At 43.0% G+C, this 15,963-nt stretch overlaps 1 protein-coding gene across 1 annotated transcript in view; it reads right to left on the bottom strand.

Annotated features, from left to right (window-relative positions):
* Nucleotides 1-15,963, bottom strand: part of dlec1 (DLEC1 cilia and flagella associated protein) — a 129,394-nt gene that overhangs the window by 55,515 nt on the left and 57,916 nt on the right. The window contains exons 12-14 of the mRNA XM_048618205.1: nt 6,754-6,836; nt 5,678-5,852; nt 2,134-2,227 (exon numbers count right to left, since the gene is read on the bottom strand). Of these exons, the coding sequence (XP_048474162.1) occupies nt 2,134-2,227; nt 5,678-5,852; nt 6,754-6,836 (352 nt within the window). The remainder of the gene's footprint in view (nt 1-2,133; nt 2,228-5,677; nt 5,853-6,753; nt 6,837-15,963) is intronic.

Here is a 15,963-nt window from a genome sequence, read left to right as displayed (position 1 = left end):
TCCACAAGCAAATTAGACTTCTTACAGAAAATAACATTTTTTTGGGATAAAGTATATGAGTGACTTGAGACATATTATAGAATCATTGATAGTAACAATATAAAAGGAAGCCAGTCAGTCCTTTTGTCTGTGCCGGTTCTGTGCAAGAGTTATTCAGTTAACCCCATTTTCCACTTCCTACCTATAGCATTGATTTTTTTTTCTTTTATACCCAGGCTGGTACACACATTGTCAATGAAGCAGCTAGTTGAAGTTTCAAAACAAATTGCTTGCACCACGAAAAGATTTTTTTAAATCAAATTAAATCTGAGGAAGAGAAATCCAAAAAATATCGGTTGAAAGCATAGACAGCAAAACCAATGAATAGGGTGAAAATTGAGAGGAGGTTATTCTGGAAATGCTGGATATGCTTAGAATGGATAAGTCACTTGTTCCAGATCACTTACATCCCATTCGTTAAAGTAAGTGGAAAGGCAGAAAGAGGAAGGTTTGTCATGGTCCATCTGTGGTTAGGTGAATATTCCTCTGTTGATAAGTTGAAAATAGTTTCCTTCCCTTTTCAGACTTCCCGCTGCCTTGGCAAACCAGCCAACATAATCAAAGACCCCTCCCAAACCAGTTATACTCTCTTCCACCCACTTCCATTGGGCAGAAGATACAAATGTTTGCAGGCATATAACAACAGATTTAAGAACAGCTTTTCCCTTGCTATGAATGGACCTCTCATGTATTAGGATTGATCTTTCTCTGTGCCTTCTCTGTACCTGTAATGCTATACTCTGCATTCTGTTCTATTATCTTCAAGTACTTGTTAGTACGCAAAACAATACTTTTCACTGCATCTCAGTACATGTGGCAATATTACATAAAATCAAATCAAATCAGACCATCCCCACCCTTTGCTGGCCTCTTCCCTGTCTCTAGAACCTCTGCCCATTTTGTAGCTCATTTTCCCACTTTGCAGCTCCTTATTCCCAATGACAGGCCCTCACCTCCCACATACAACCCTCTCTCCCATTTAGAGCACCTCTCTCCCATTTAGAGCACCTCTCTCCCCTCTGTAGCCTGATATGATAAAACCATAATCCCACTAATTCCAAAAGCATCCCTTTACAGTACTCATATCAGACAGAATTCCCTTCTCTATCTGAGGGGTCTGAAGAAGGGACGACCCAAAACATTAACTCTGCTTTCTCTCCATGGATCAGAGAATCCTTACAGTGTGGAAGCAGGCTATTCAGCCCATCGAGTCCACATTGACTCTTTGAAAGGCTTCCCTCCCAGACCCACACCATCTCTGTAACTCTACATTTCCCATGGCTAATCCACCCAACCTAAGCATCCCTGCACACTATGGGCAATTTAGCATGGCCAGTCCACCTAACCTGCACACCTTTGGATTGTGGGAAGAAAACGGAGCACCCGGGGGAAACCCATGCAGATACAGGGAGAACGTACAAACTCCACATAGACAGTTGCCAAGGGTAGAATTGAACCTAGGTCACTAGCACTGTGAGGCAGCAGTGCTAACTACTGAGCTACCACGCTGCCCAGATGCTTTCCCAGCAATTTCTGATTTCCAGCATTCACAGTTCTTTGGTAATTTTGTTTCTTTTTAAATTCACCAATATTGTTTTCTTTTATAATTTCAGTTGGCTCTCAACCTCAGGAATGTCCTGTAGGAGAGAATTCTACCATCTTTTATGTAAAGAAGTAATTTCTCATATTGCCCCTGAGCACATCTTACTTGGAACTCTGTACTAAAAGAAACAAACAGTGTCTATCTATCCACCCTACAAACTTATTTAATTATCTTAAACACTTTAGTTAGATTACCTCTTAATTTTCTACATTCCAGGGAATTCAGACCTAGTCTATGCAAACTACCCCAAAGTACTTAAGCATCCTAGCCTCAATATTATTATTATTATCAGGTGCCAGTTTTGGACTGGAGTGGACAAGGTCAAAATTCACACGACCACCAGCTTATAGTCCAACAGGTTTATTTGAAATTACGAGCTTTTGGAACATAGCCCTTTCACCAGGTGAAGTCACAGAGAACCACACAGACACAGAATTTATAGGCACAGAGATCAATGACAGAGAGAGTGATCAGCACTATCATGGCATTACCTATTGCTCCACAAGGTGGCAGCACCTCCAGGATGTGAGAATCATGCACATTCTCCCATTCGAAGTAGATGGTGGATTTGCTGTTATTCCACATCTGCAGTAAACACAGCACACAAGAAGCTGAATGCATTTATTGAGAGTTACCTAGTATGTTACAATTGTTTCAAGTCCCTCACGTTTTTACATTTGAAACACATTCTGGTTAAACTGGTAGGATATTTAGATTACGGTTAACATTTTGAACATTATGTGGAACGGAGGCAGCTCTGGGTCCACAGGTTCCAGTACCTCATGTGGATGTCTAAGAACCTACTTAATACCATGAGGGTTTCTGTCTCTACCACATTTTCAAAAAGTAGGTTCCAGATCCCCACCATCCTTTAGGTGAAAGAAATTCTCCTCAGGTTAACCCCAACAATCATTTAAATTAATGCCTACGTCTTTGAACTGTCTGCTGAGGAAAATTAATTCTTCCTATTCACTCCGAAGATATGATGTAAATCCCACTGGAGCCGCTAGGATTGAACAAATTCAATTTATTAACAAATCTGGAATAAAATGGTCGTAGAACATAGAACAGCACAGCACAGGAACGGGCCCTTCGGCCCACGATGTTGTACTTAACGTGATGCCAAATGAAACTAATCCCTTTTGTCTGCCCTTGGTCCATATCCCTCCATTCCTTGCATATTCATGTGATTATCCAAAAGCCCCTTAAATGTCCTTATCGTATCTGCCTCCTCCACCACCCCTGGCAGTGTGTTCCAGACACCTACCCCTCCATTTTTAAGAAACTTGCTCCTCATGTCTCCTTTGAACTTTCCCCCTCTCACCTTAAATGCATGCCCCCTGGTATTAGACATTTCAATTTGGGAAAAAGATTCTGACCGTCAACCCTATCTATGCATCTCATAATTTTATAGGCTTCTATCAAGACTCCCCTCAGCCTCCGCAGCTCAAGAGAAAACAACCCGTGTTTTTCTAGCCTTTCCTTATAGCTCATACCCTCTAATCCAGGCAGCATCCTCTTAAACCTCTTCTGCACCCTCTCCAAAGCCTCCACATCCTTCATGTAATGCGGCAACCAGAATTAAATGCAAGTGTGTTTAAGTGTGGCCTACCCAAAGTCTTGTAAAGCTACAACATGACGTTTTGACTTTTGTACTCAAATCGTCGAACAATGAAGGCAAGTATGCCATATACCTTCTTTACCACCCTATCTACTTTGTAGTCTCTATGTTATAATGGTGGTCAGTTTTAGAAGAGGCCGAATCGTCAGTAGGAGCTAGAGTCTAAGCTGTTGATAAAATTTCCTTTTATTTAACACATTACAAAATATTCACACAATTAAATTCAGTATGGAGTATACAGAATCATCTATTTGGAGTTTGCTGTAGAGTGATCTCTTACATCATTACTGATAGAAACTGACTATTTATATATTTGAGTATTAATCCTTTCCTCTACAATTACAATACTAATGACCAAGAAATTACCGGATTTTGTAAAAATACCCAGCTGGTTCACTAATATCCTTTAGGAAGGGAAATCTATGATCCTTAATGTGGTCTGCCTTACATGTAACTCCAGATCCAAAGCAATGTGGTTGACTTTTCACGGGTCTATCAGTTGTTTCAAACCATGACAGAAAAAGAAAGCATTGTAGGTGCACCTACACTGACTGGATTACAGCAGTTCAAGAAGGCAACTCGCTACCACCTTCACAAGGTCAGTTATGGATGGGCAACAAATCCTGGATTTGCCAATAGCTGTCACATCTCAAGAACAAATAAAAAATTATGTCTCGGCCCCTCATAATTTTGTACACCTCAATTAAATCTGCTCTCAGTCTCCTTTGTTCCAAAGAAAATAAGCCCAGTCTATCCAATAAATGCTGAGTGCCATTTCTTCTGGTACCATAGAGAAGCTGTAAGCTGAAGTTGGAGGGCTAGCAATGACCAACCCTGGGAGGCTTTTACATGTCAGGACTGTGACAGGCGGGAACAGGATGGATGCTTTCCACACAGCTTGGGCTGCTTGATGCAGGGAGCAAACTGCTACCCCCATGCCCCCACTAGGAGGTTGGTTGGACCGAGAAGTAAGCCTGCCCCGCAGAAGTAACTTGGGTGGTGTTAATGAGGGCAGAGTGGGACCTCCGTCCTCTCAGTGGAAACCGCAAATTGATTAGCTTTAGCAATCTGGGAGTTGCTGGGATTGCAGGCAGGCTCACTAGCAAGGCAGCCATGGCTCCAAGATCAAAGTAAGCTGGGGGTATTGTATTGGATCAACTTAAGAAGAACGTGGTGGATGTGGGATTCAGAGAGCAGGCTGATAGAAAGGAAGAGGCGTGGGCATTATTCCTGGGGATTAAGGCCTGGGAAAACCGATGGATCCCAGGACTCTACGGGATTCACAATGCTCAGGTCAGGACCAGGGTGGGCCCAGGGACATGGACCAGCAGCAGTAGGGCCTGTAATTTCTGTCCCTGCCCCTGCTGGGAGGCTCCCCAAACAGTCAAAGAATCTCCCCAAAGTTAGCAACCCTGCCTCTTCACCACCCTCTTCCTTCTGCTTCAAAAACCTTTTTAAAAAGCTCTCAGCCAGCCATATTACGGCATGGAACAAAAACAGAAGTTGCTGGAAATGCTCAGCAGGTCTGGCAGCATCTGTGAAATAACAATCAGAGTTAACATTTCAGGTCCGGTGACCCTTCCTCAGAAGGGTCTGTATGTCCTTGTTTGCTATGATCTGCCTGTACTGCTCGCAAAACAAAGCTTTTCACTGTACATAGGTACATGCGACCACAATAAATCAAATCAAATCATTAACAAGCTGTTTGGGACAACTGGTCTATGTGTGTTTTTATACAAGCTCCTCCTATATTCATCTAAACTTATCAGCGTAATCTTCAATTATTTCCTTCCTTGTGTACTAATCAAGTTTCCCATTAAATACCCTTCTCCTTAAATGTTTTTATCTCAACTATCAGCTCTGTAGACCTCCAGTTTGACAGTCAGACTTACTTTCCTTTGTTCCCAATCAGATATTTGATGTCTGCAAAAGGCTACGTTAGCATTGGCATTTCTTGCATGTATCTTATCATCAGTACACACAGCTCAAGAGAGTGTGCTGCATGAACTTATCCACTTCTGGCAAAATCTGGTCATGAACTGAAACTTTGGGCTCACGTCAGGACTTTTCAGGAGTAGGCTGGTACATTAACATCTTCGTGTTGATCCTACTGGTCTAATTCTCTACATCTCACTACTGAAGTCACTTGATTTTAGAAACCTCTATCAGGTTAGCTCTTAGTCTTGTGAAAGCAGCCTGAAGCCTGTTCAGCCTTTCCTGATAAGTTTGCAATCGTACTGCTGGTATTAATCCTGAAAATTGTGCATGTACCCTCTTCAGTGCCCTGATGTGGAGCTCAGAACTCAGTACAGCACACCCAGGTGTGGTCTACGCAAGTTTCTACTCATGTTTACTATCATTGCAATGCTCTCCAGTTGTATCTTTTCTTCATCCAAAGACATTTAAATTCAAACCTCAAAATATTTTTTCAGAGTCGTGCCCAGGTAGTTCTCGCCAGGGATGAGAATGGCATAAGGCTTCAACAAGACTTGAAATGGCTCAGTGTAGCCCTTAACCTCCAGCTCCATGCCTACGATATTAGTAATTGCTGCAGAAGCTGTTTTCATTGATCTTTCCAAGCTGCCTTTCCTGAAATGTATCAGCGAAGAAAAGGATTTAGTTTGAAAGAAGTACACCTTTGGCACAATTTGATTTGATTTTATATCCAACAAGGATTATCTTTCAAAGGTTCAGACCTCTTCCAAGGAGAGCTGACCCTTTTGTGGCATGAGGGCACAGCTGGCAAAGGATATGGGTCCTTGTTAACTTAAGATAAAGTCATAGAGTCATACAGCACGGAAACAAGGCCGTTTGGCCCAACTCGTCCATGCTGACCAGGTTTCCTAAACCAAATTAGTCCTATTTGCCTTTATTTGGTCCATATCCCTCTAAAACTTTCCTATTCATGTAGCTGTCCAAATGTCTTTTAAACATTGGGTTGTTGAGGTTGGTTGGCTCGCCGAGCTGGTTTCTTGTTTCGCAGACATTTCATTGCCATGCTTGGTAACATCCTCAGTGCAGTTCCTACTCACTCATTTGGAAGTGAGGCAATCCATCTCAACAGACTCCAGAGTTTAAAAACCAGGCGGGAAAACACACCAACGCTTCATCGGAGGCTGCACGGAGGATGTTACCCAGCATGGTAACGAAACGTCTGCGGAACAACAAACAAGCTCGGCCAGCCAACCAACCACAACAACCTCAACACCCACAACCCGAGCTACAAATCTACTCCAAAATCTTTTAAACATTGTAACCGCCTCTACTACGTCCCCTAGCAGCTCGCTCCATACACGCACCAACCTCTGTGTGAAAATATTGCCCCTCAGGTCCCTTTTAAATCTTTCCCTTCTCACCATAAGCCTATGCTCTCTAATTTTAGACTCCCCTACCCTAGGGAGAAGACCATGGTGTGGAAATCCATTGGAAATATGAGTACAAAACAAGGTGTGGCATGAGACAGAGATGTGCAGGCACATGTGAAGCTTACCTAGTGGTGCTACACTCATTGGCATTCAAAGGCTCTGGAACACCTTGCAATACAAGGTAAAACACACTGTGATACTCTTTCACCTGCGAATGGAGAACAACATTTCATTCAAGGAAGAGATTAACTTCGAATAAACATCATAATTTCAACCTTTTGTTAGTCTTAGTGCAGATACCTCAAAATTGCCGTTTCAGATGCTTTGTGTGTCTACACTTTAAAACATATTGATGGGCAACGGAAATTTGAAGAACAACAACTTATCTTCTGCCTGGGCATCCTACAGCCCAGAGCACTCAACACTGAGTTCTCCAATTTCAAATAACCTTGCCATCCATCCCCGGCCTCCCCTTGCAGCCCCACATCCTCCCTTCCATTTCACCTTCTGACTCTCCCTTAAAGCAACCAACCGGATTCATCCCTCTCATCAACCAACCAGGTTGTACCTACTACCAGTATCCACCTATCACCACCATTCCGCTACCCTCCTTGCTCCCTTTTTATGTGCAGCTCCCTCTACCCCCACATCTAGTCCTGAAGAAGGGTAATACCCGAAACGTTGGCTGCTCCTTTCCCCCAGATGCTGCCTGGCTTGCTGTGTTCTTCCAGCCTCCTGTTTGTCATATTGATGGGCCTGCTGGTCATTTTTATTTTTCACATCTCTAAATAGGCAGACAAGTTCTTAATTTAATACCTCATCAAAAAGACAGCATGCCTTGGGGTTTTCATCTGGATTAGTCACTTTGTGCAAACATTTGTGTGAGTGCTGATGCAGGTATTTAGAAATGCAAAATTATAATCAAGAATTGAAAAATTAGGTGGCGTGGTGGCTCAGTGGATAGCACTGCTGCCTCACAGCACCAGGGAGCCCAGTTCGATTCTACCTCTCCGTGTGGAGTTTGCACATTCTCCCCATGTTGGCATGGGTTTCTTTGGGTGCTCCAGTCCGAAGATGTGCAGGCTAGGTGGATTAGCCATGAGAAATGCTGGGTTACAGGGACGGGGTGGGTCTGTGCGGGATGCTCTTTGGTGGGTCGGTGTGAACTTGACGGGCTGAATGGCCTGTTTCCACGCTGTAGGGATTCTATGAATATATATTAATGAAACAAGTGAGGAAAGTGAATGTACTATCACCATGTTTACGGGTGACAGAGAAACAGGCAGGAAGGCTCATAGAGAGAATAACACAAAGAGTCTATGGAGGGATATTGACAGGTAAGCATGTGGGCAAAAAACTTGGCAGATGGAAAGTAATTTGGGAATACGTGAGGTTATGCATTTTGGCAGGAATAATAGAGGAGCTGGGGAATGACTGCAGAAAGTTTCAGCTCAGAGGAATTTGAGGATCTCCGTGCATGAATCACAAAAAACTAGCATCCAAGTTTAGCCGGTAATTGGGAAGGCAATTGGAATGTTGGCCTTTATTTCATGGAGAACGGAATTTAAAAAAAGGGAGATCTTGCTAAAACCATACAAAGCACAGTAGACCTAGAAAACTGTGAACAGTTTTGGTCTCCTGACCTAAGAAAAGATACACTGACATTGAAGGCAGTCCAGAGAAGGTACGCCAGGTTGATGCCGAATATGAAAGGATTTTCTTATGAAGAGAGGCTGAGCAGGTTGGGTCTATCACATAAACTCAGAAGATTTATGAAAACAGAATGGTAAACGTTGCCTATATGGACTTCAGCAAAGTGTTCTACAAGGTTCTGCATGGTAGACCAGTTAGTAAGGTTAGATCACACAGGATCCGGGGGAGCTAGTCAATTGGATACAAAATTGGCCTGAAGGTAGGAGACAGAGGGGGTGTTAGAGGACTATTTTTGGACTGGAAGCCTGTGACCAGCAATGTGCCACAAAGATTAGTGCTGGGACCACTACTTTTCGTCATTTATATAAATGAATTGGATGTGAATATAGGAGGCATGGTAACACCAAAATGGGTGGTGTAGTGGGCAATGAAGAAGATTATCTTAGAGTACGATGGTACCTTGATCAGATGGGCACATGGGCTGAGGAGAGGCAGTTGCAGTTTAATTTAGATAATTATGAGGTGCTGCATTTTGACTAAGTAAACCAGGGCAGGATTTATACAGTTAATGTTAGGGCCCTGGGGAGTGTTGTCAAACAAAGAGACCCAGGAGTGCAGGTGCATAGCTCCTTGAAAGCGAAGTTGCATGTGGACAGGGTAGTGAAGAAGGCGTTTGGTATGCTTGCCTTCATTGGTCAGAACATTGAATATAGGAGTTGGGACATCAGGTTGCAGCTGTACAGGACATTGGTTAGGCCACTTTAAGAATACTGCATACAATTCTGGTCACCTTGTAGTGAAGATGTTGTTAAACTTGAGAGGGTGCAGAAAAGATTTACAAGGATGTTTCAGAGATAGTAGGAACTGCAGATGCTGGAGAGTCTGAGATAACAAGGTGTAGAGCTGGATGAACACAGCAGGCCAAGCAGCATCAGAGGAGCAGGAAGGCTGACATTTCGGGTCAAGGATGTTGCCAGGGCTGGAGGGCTGAATAGGCCAGGGCTTTTTTCCCTGGAGCTTCAGAGGCTGAGGGGTGACCTTATAGAGGTTTATAAAATCATGACGGGCATGTATTGGGTAGGGGAGTACAAAACTAGAGGGTTTAAGGCGAGAGAGGAAAGATTTAAAAGGGACCTGAGGGGTAACATTTTCACGCATTAGGTGGTGCATGTATGAAATGAGCTGCCAGAGGAGGTGGTAGAGGCGGGTAAAAATACAACATTTCAAAGACATTTGGATGAGTACATGAAAATGAAGGGTTGAGAGGCGTACGGGCCAAATGCTGGCAAATGGTCGGAGTTGGACCGAAGGATCAGTTTCCATGTTGTATAACTCTATGATTCTATAATGACAGGAGATCTTATTGAAACATATAAAATTCTTAGTAGCTTGTCAGGGTAGATGCAGAGAAGTTGTTTTCCTTTATAGGACAGGTAGGACCAGATGATATTATCTCAGAGTAAGGGGTCATTCATTTAATGCAGAGTCAAGGAGGAATTCCTTCTCTCAGAGGGTACTGAATGGGTAGAATTGTTTACAGCAGAGGACTGTTGAGGCTGGGTCATTAAATGTATTCAAGGCTGAGACAGACAGATTCTGTAATTAGTAAGGGAATCAAAGATTATGGGAGATAGGCAGAAAAATGGAGTTGAAGATTATCAGATCAGTCATGATCTCATTGAATGGCAGAGCAGACATGATGGGCTAAATGGCCTACTTTGATTCTCAAGTTTTATGGTTTTATTAGGCAAGCATGAAATTGTCAAATTTCTCTAAGTTGCTCCCATGTCAATTTCTCAGAGGCGTGGGAAAGGGACTGTTTTCCCGTTAATAGTGAGTAAACAACTGAGCTACCTAAAGGCCAAATAGGGCCTAATTGTCAATGGTCAAACATCAGCCTCCAGGCCCTCTTGAAGGGAAAGCCAGTAAAAATCAGTCATACTTGTGTGCTGAAACTCCATTTGGAGATATTCAAGATCAATTGTATAGGCTTTTCCCTTCTGGGCTTGAAGGCATTGGCAATAACTGCGTGGAGACAGTCTCCCAGCGGGCAACCAGAGAGGTCAGGGCTCCAGGCAGACCCAGGCCTTTCGTGCCTGTCTGGCTTCAGCTGCAGGACACCCTGTAGAAGTCAGTCTCCTTTCCACAATGTTGGGCCATGGGCTGCTCTGAGAGGACATTTTTCATTTGACGTATTAAAAAAATTGGAGGGAGAGCCCCTCAAAATTGATTTATCTGATCAGGTATCCTGCTTCTTTTTCAATGCCCAAAAGCCCCCTGCAGCTTCAAGAACCTGCCTGTGATCCTTAATTCCACACCAGGTCCACCTTTAGGCCATTAATTGACCAATTCCAGGAAAGTCACTGTAAAGCTGACTGCTCTCCTCTGAGCCCCGCTTCCCCAACAGTTAAGAGACCTGCATATGGCTCTGAGGCATAACCTTCTGTAGTGACAGTCTAATCACAGACCAAGGCTGACATAATCGGGAAATATTGGAAATGAATCTACCAAGAGCAGCATTCACTGTTGGATTGCTGCTCTTGCACTGACTTTATGGACCTGCATTCATCCACCACATTTTCTGGGCCCAACATGTGATACTGAAGGGCCTCAAAAGTGCACCAGCTAACCTTGAATCCAGCTGAAGCCTCACAAGGTGGGAGGCTGGGTAGGGGACCTTTTTTGTAAAAAGAAGGGTGAATACGGTAATAAAAGCATAGAAAGTGCTGGAGAAACTCAGCAGGTTTGATAGCATTTGTGGAGAGAGACAGAGTTAACGTTTAAAGTCTGGGATGACTCTTCTTCAGAACTGAAGGGGACTGGGAGAGGGCTGATAGGGTTCCAAGGTAGAAACAGTAGATACAGACAGCTGTGGATAGGTAGATTGAAAGCCAGTCAGATCGGTTCAGACATCTGTTGGGAGTCAGAGGGATCTTGGATTGGGTCTTGAGGGGCAGAGGGGAGTTGGGACTGGGTTGTTCTGTTCCTGAGCAGGTGAATGATCAGATTGGGATGAGGATCATTTACGAAAAAAGTCAAAGCAGGTTCAAGGAGGTGGGGGAGATCAGGTCAGAGCAGTAGGTTTTGGGGAAGGACTTGGCTGAAGAATGGGATGGGGATTGGGTCAGGTATGTAGGGAGGGGTCGAGTGTCTGTTGGGTTTGGTGAGAGGAGGAGACTGTGTGGGTGGGTGTATGGGATGTCGATGTGTGGAGACAAGTCAGTGTGAGTGAGTGGTCAGTTTAATAGTCAGTCAGGAGTTACAGCAGGTTTAGCTCTTCTAAATTTTCCTGGCTAACTATTTAGGTAAGTGATTCAGAGAAAGAGTGAGGCAGAACCTTCCAAGTTTCTGAGTTTTAACCTGGAGTTTGGGATTTTATCAGAGGGTTCTATAGACCCTGGGCAATTGCCCACTGGATTTTTCAACTTGGCAGGCATTTACCACATTGAGAGTGCATCAGGACTTCAGAGAGGGTATGTCTGATCTCCAAGTATCCAGAGACTGCCAGATCTGAGTCATTAGCTTTTATGTTTATTAGGGAAGGCCTAGTGGCATTGACACCAGACTATTAATCCAGAAACCTAGGTAATGTTATGGGGACTCAGGTTTGAATCCTGCCATGGTAGATGGTGGAATCTGAACTTAATAAAAATCTGGAATTCAAAGTCTAATAACGACCAGAAACTAATGTCGATTGTTGGAAGAACCCATTGGTTCACTAATGTCCTTTAGAGAAGGAAGTTGTCATCCTTGCCTGGTCTGGCCTACATGTGACTCCAGACCCACAGCAATGTGGTTAATTCATAATTGCCTTTGGGCAGTAGGAACAGACAATAAATGTTGACCTGGCCAGCAAAACCCACATCCTGTGAAAGAATAAAATAAAATCTTCTGGAAGACAATTAGGCTGAAAGAGAATTCTTCATCCAAACTGATTGTATGAGATAATAACCAGAGGGATACCATCTGAAAAGTGGAATGGGTGCACTTTCCATAAAGTTAGGATGAGGAATCAACGAATAGTTTGTTCACTAATGGGATCTCTCACAGCACAGATGGAACTCTTCAGTTCAACATGCCCATGCCAATTCTTGGAAAGAGCTACCAACTAATTCCACTCCTCTGTTATTTCCCCATAGCCCTACTTCTTTTCAATTCAAGACACATCCAACTCCTTTGAAACTGATCAATGGATCTGTATCCACCAATCTTTCAAGCAGCATATTTCAGATCATAACAACAACAGCTATATTGTAGAACTGACCTTTGTGGGTTAAAGGGGGATCTGCCACTCTCAGGCACCTGGATCTGTCATGTTTAATTACTATCAAACAAGATATGGAAATAATTAGCCAATTTCCAACCTTTTCTGATGGAGGAGACAATGGTGTAGTGGTAATGTCACTATACTAGCAATCCAGAGACTCAGGCTAGTACTGCGGGGAATTTAAATTCAGTTAATGAAAATTGTAATGAATTTTTTTTAAGAGGATGCATGGTAAACAGTGGAGCACTGGGATACCTGAATTTTTCTTTTTAAACAGGTCATGGAAAGGACAGTAGGACATTTTTTATTTACCAAATCCACTTATTCAAAATCACTTGGTTCTAAACAGCCAAGCCTGTGGACCTGCTGGATTTATAGGAATTCATCTGCCTTGATCTATGGTTTTGGTTAGGATGCTGTTTAGAGTTCAATTGGGGCACAGCCAATTGATACAGAGAGAAGCCATCCAGCTCATCCTCTGCTTTTCTGAGAAAACCCATTTGGAGCGTTCAGTGTGGCAAGTGAAATCTGATCCAACTGTTCTGAAAATCCACTGAGAGAGGTATTCTTGATTATTCCTCATGGCCTTTTTTGAATGAACTGCATTTGAAGATCCCAGAGTCAACTATCTTTGATGGTACCCATCTAATGTGTGCCAGGACATTAGATGAAAGCCATATTATCTTTAATTGTTCATGGGATTCGGGCATCGCTGGCTGGACCAGCATTTATTGCCCAACCCTAGCTGCTCTTGAGCAAGTGGTGGTGATCTGCATTCTAGACCCACAATGCTTTTAGAGAGAAAGTTCCCAGGATTCTGATGCTGAATATTGAAGATTTCATATGTTACCCCTTCACCATTTGAGAACTAACAATTATTGGTTAAATAATGTTTACTGAAGTCGATTTCCGAAAAGAAAATGTTTATTTATTTCCTCTTCCGTGTGTGTGTGTGCGTGTGCGTGTGCATGTGCGTGTGCGTGTGTGTGTGCGCATGCGCGCACGTTTTGGGCTATTCAGTTCAGTAAATATTTGTACTTTTGTAGGGCAGATAATGGGTGAACCAACTTTATGTTGTTTGTGGATAAGTCTTGCAGGAATAGAGGACTAATTAGATGATCAACTATGATCATACTGGGTGGCAGAACAGATGTAAAAGGATAAATGGCCTATCCTGCTCCTGTTTTCTATGGTTTATTATTTATTAAAGAAATCTAGTCGGTGGATCTTTTTATTTCGAACCTAATACAGGAAAGGTATATAATTGGCCATATTGATAATTGATCATTTAAATTTACGCTGTGACCAGTAAAGTAGTGGAATATAAGGACCATGCATTTGTATTTTGTGTTTTTTTTTACATTGCAGACTGAAATGAGAAAGAACTATTTTAAAACCAGTATTTTGAAAGAATGGCTGCATGGTTTGAAACTAATCTGACACCCAAGGCAAGGTTGAAGTTTGAACAGCAATTTGGAAATCTCAGAACAGCAGAGGGACAAACATTTCTCAACTCATAGAAGAATCCCTACAGTGTGGAAACAGGACCTTTGGCCCAACAAGTCCACAATGCCCCTCAGAACCTCCCATCCAGACCCATCCCTATAACCCACCTCACTTACGCATCCCTGAACGCTACTGGCAATTTAGCATGGCCAATCCACCTAGCCTGCACATCTTTGGACTGTGGGAGGAAACCAGAGCACCCGGAGGAAACCCACGCAGACACGGGGAGAATGTGCAAACTCCACATAGATAGTCGCCCGAGGGTGGAAATGAACCCAGGCCCCTGGTGCTGTGAGACAGCAGTGTTAACCACTGAGCCACCGTGTCACCCCAACTGCTTGAACAATCAGTAATTGAAATAGTTGCACAGGGAGAGCCAACATGGGGTTCTATGTACTCTAACTGCATGGCAAGAAGAAGTTGATTGGTCAATGGACTAGTGACTAGCTGTCGATGACAAAGACCTTTTGCCTGCCAACAGCCATGTGATTGGTTGTCAGGAAGCCAAACAGCTTGGGGCTAGGTCTAAGATAGTGAGAATAGATCTGATCTCTACAATCTCAGGAGCTGCCTCTCTGTACTTTGTAGTCAACTTACTTTAAACCTGAAGAAAACCAGTTAATCTTTCTTTCAGCTATAAGCTGTGACTCTTAATTTATAAATCTGAGACATCTTACAGGTGGAGCAGCTACTCTGTGCCTCAGAAAAGGGAAATGGGGAAAAAAAGTTTGGATCAGGAAGAACTAACTCAACAGAATTTGTGGACAAAGACTATGGACCTGTATCTCCAGCGTTTCCTCTCCAATGAGTTTTTTTTATGTCTGAATGTCTGTATATGTAATGGGGAGTTTATAAGAGGAATGGAGTTTTAACCAGTGGTGCGGAAGGGTCTAGGCCTGAAACGTCAGCCTTCCTGCTCCTATGATGCTGCTTGGCGTGCTGTGTTCATCCAGCTCTACACCTTGTTATCTAAGATTCTCCAGCATCTGCAGTTCCTACTATCTCTGGTGCTATAAAACTTTGGGTTATAATGTTTTCCCTGTTTCTCGAGACTAATTACTTGTAATGAACAGTAATTCTTGTTCAGTACTGGCACCTGATTCGTGCTTTCTACCAAGCTGGGTCCAAAAATCAGTTAACTTGGTAATTTTATATACTTATTTCAAAATCTTTAACTTCAGTGAAAATCCAAGAATAGTAGGGTTTGATTTCCAACTCGTTTCCCCAGTGGGTCATGACAGGGACCAGAGAGAAACAATGTACTCCTACAACTTTGGTCATAACGGAATCTTGTCTAAGTAAAAGGGAGCATGAAACGATCATTGATCATTGTAAAAATCCACCTGGCTCACTCAGGTCCTTTAGGGAAAGAATTCTGCCATCCAGACCTAAAGCAATGTGGTTGACTCTTCGCTGCCCTCTGAAATGACCTCCGTTCAAGGACAATTAGGAATGTTGCCCTTGCCAACACAACCCACATTCCATGAATAATTAAGGGTTTTTTGTTTACTCTTATAGGCTGACGGAGGAAACAGAAAGGAGTTGGAAAGATGCCTTCAGGAATAGTGCCAGAAGACTGGAGACTAGCAAATGTTGTCCCCTTGTTCAAGAAGGGGAGTAGAGACAACCCTGGCAATTATAGACCAGTGAGCCTTACTTCGGTTGTGGGTAAAGTGTTGGAAAGGATTATAAGAGATAGGATTTATAATCATCTAGAAAGGAATAATTTGATTAGGGTTAGTCAACACAGTTTTGTGAAGGGTAGGTCGTGCCTCACAAACCTTATTGAGTTCTTCGAGAAGGTGACCAAACAGGTGGATGAGGGTAAAGCAGTTGATGTGGTGTATTTGGATTTCAGTAAAGCGTTTGATAAGGTTCCCCATGGTAGGCTATTGCAGAAAATACGGAG

The sequence above is a fragment of the Rhincodon typus genome, chromosome 2 (genome assembly GCF_021869965.1).
Source record: "Rhincodon typus isolate 14 chromosome 2, sRhiTyp1.1, whole genome shotgun sequence".
In the NCBI taxonomy this organism is placed as follows: Eukaryota; Metazoa; Chordata; class Chondrichthyes; order Orectolobiformes; family Rhincodontidae; genus Rhincodon; species Rhincodon typus.
Note: the sequence above shows the minus strand (reverse complement) of the source record. Positions and strands in the feature narration are given on the sequence as shown.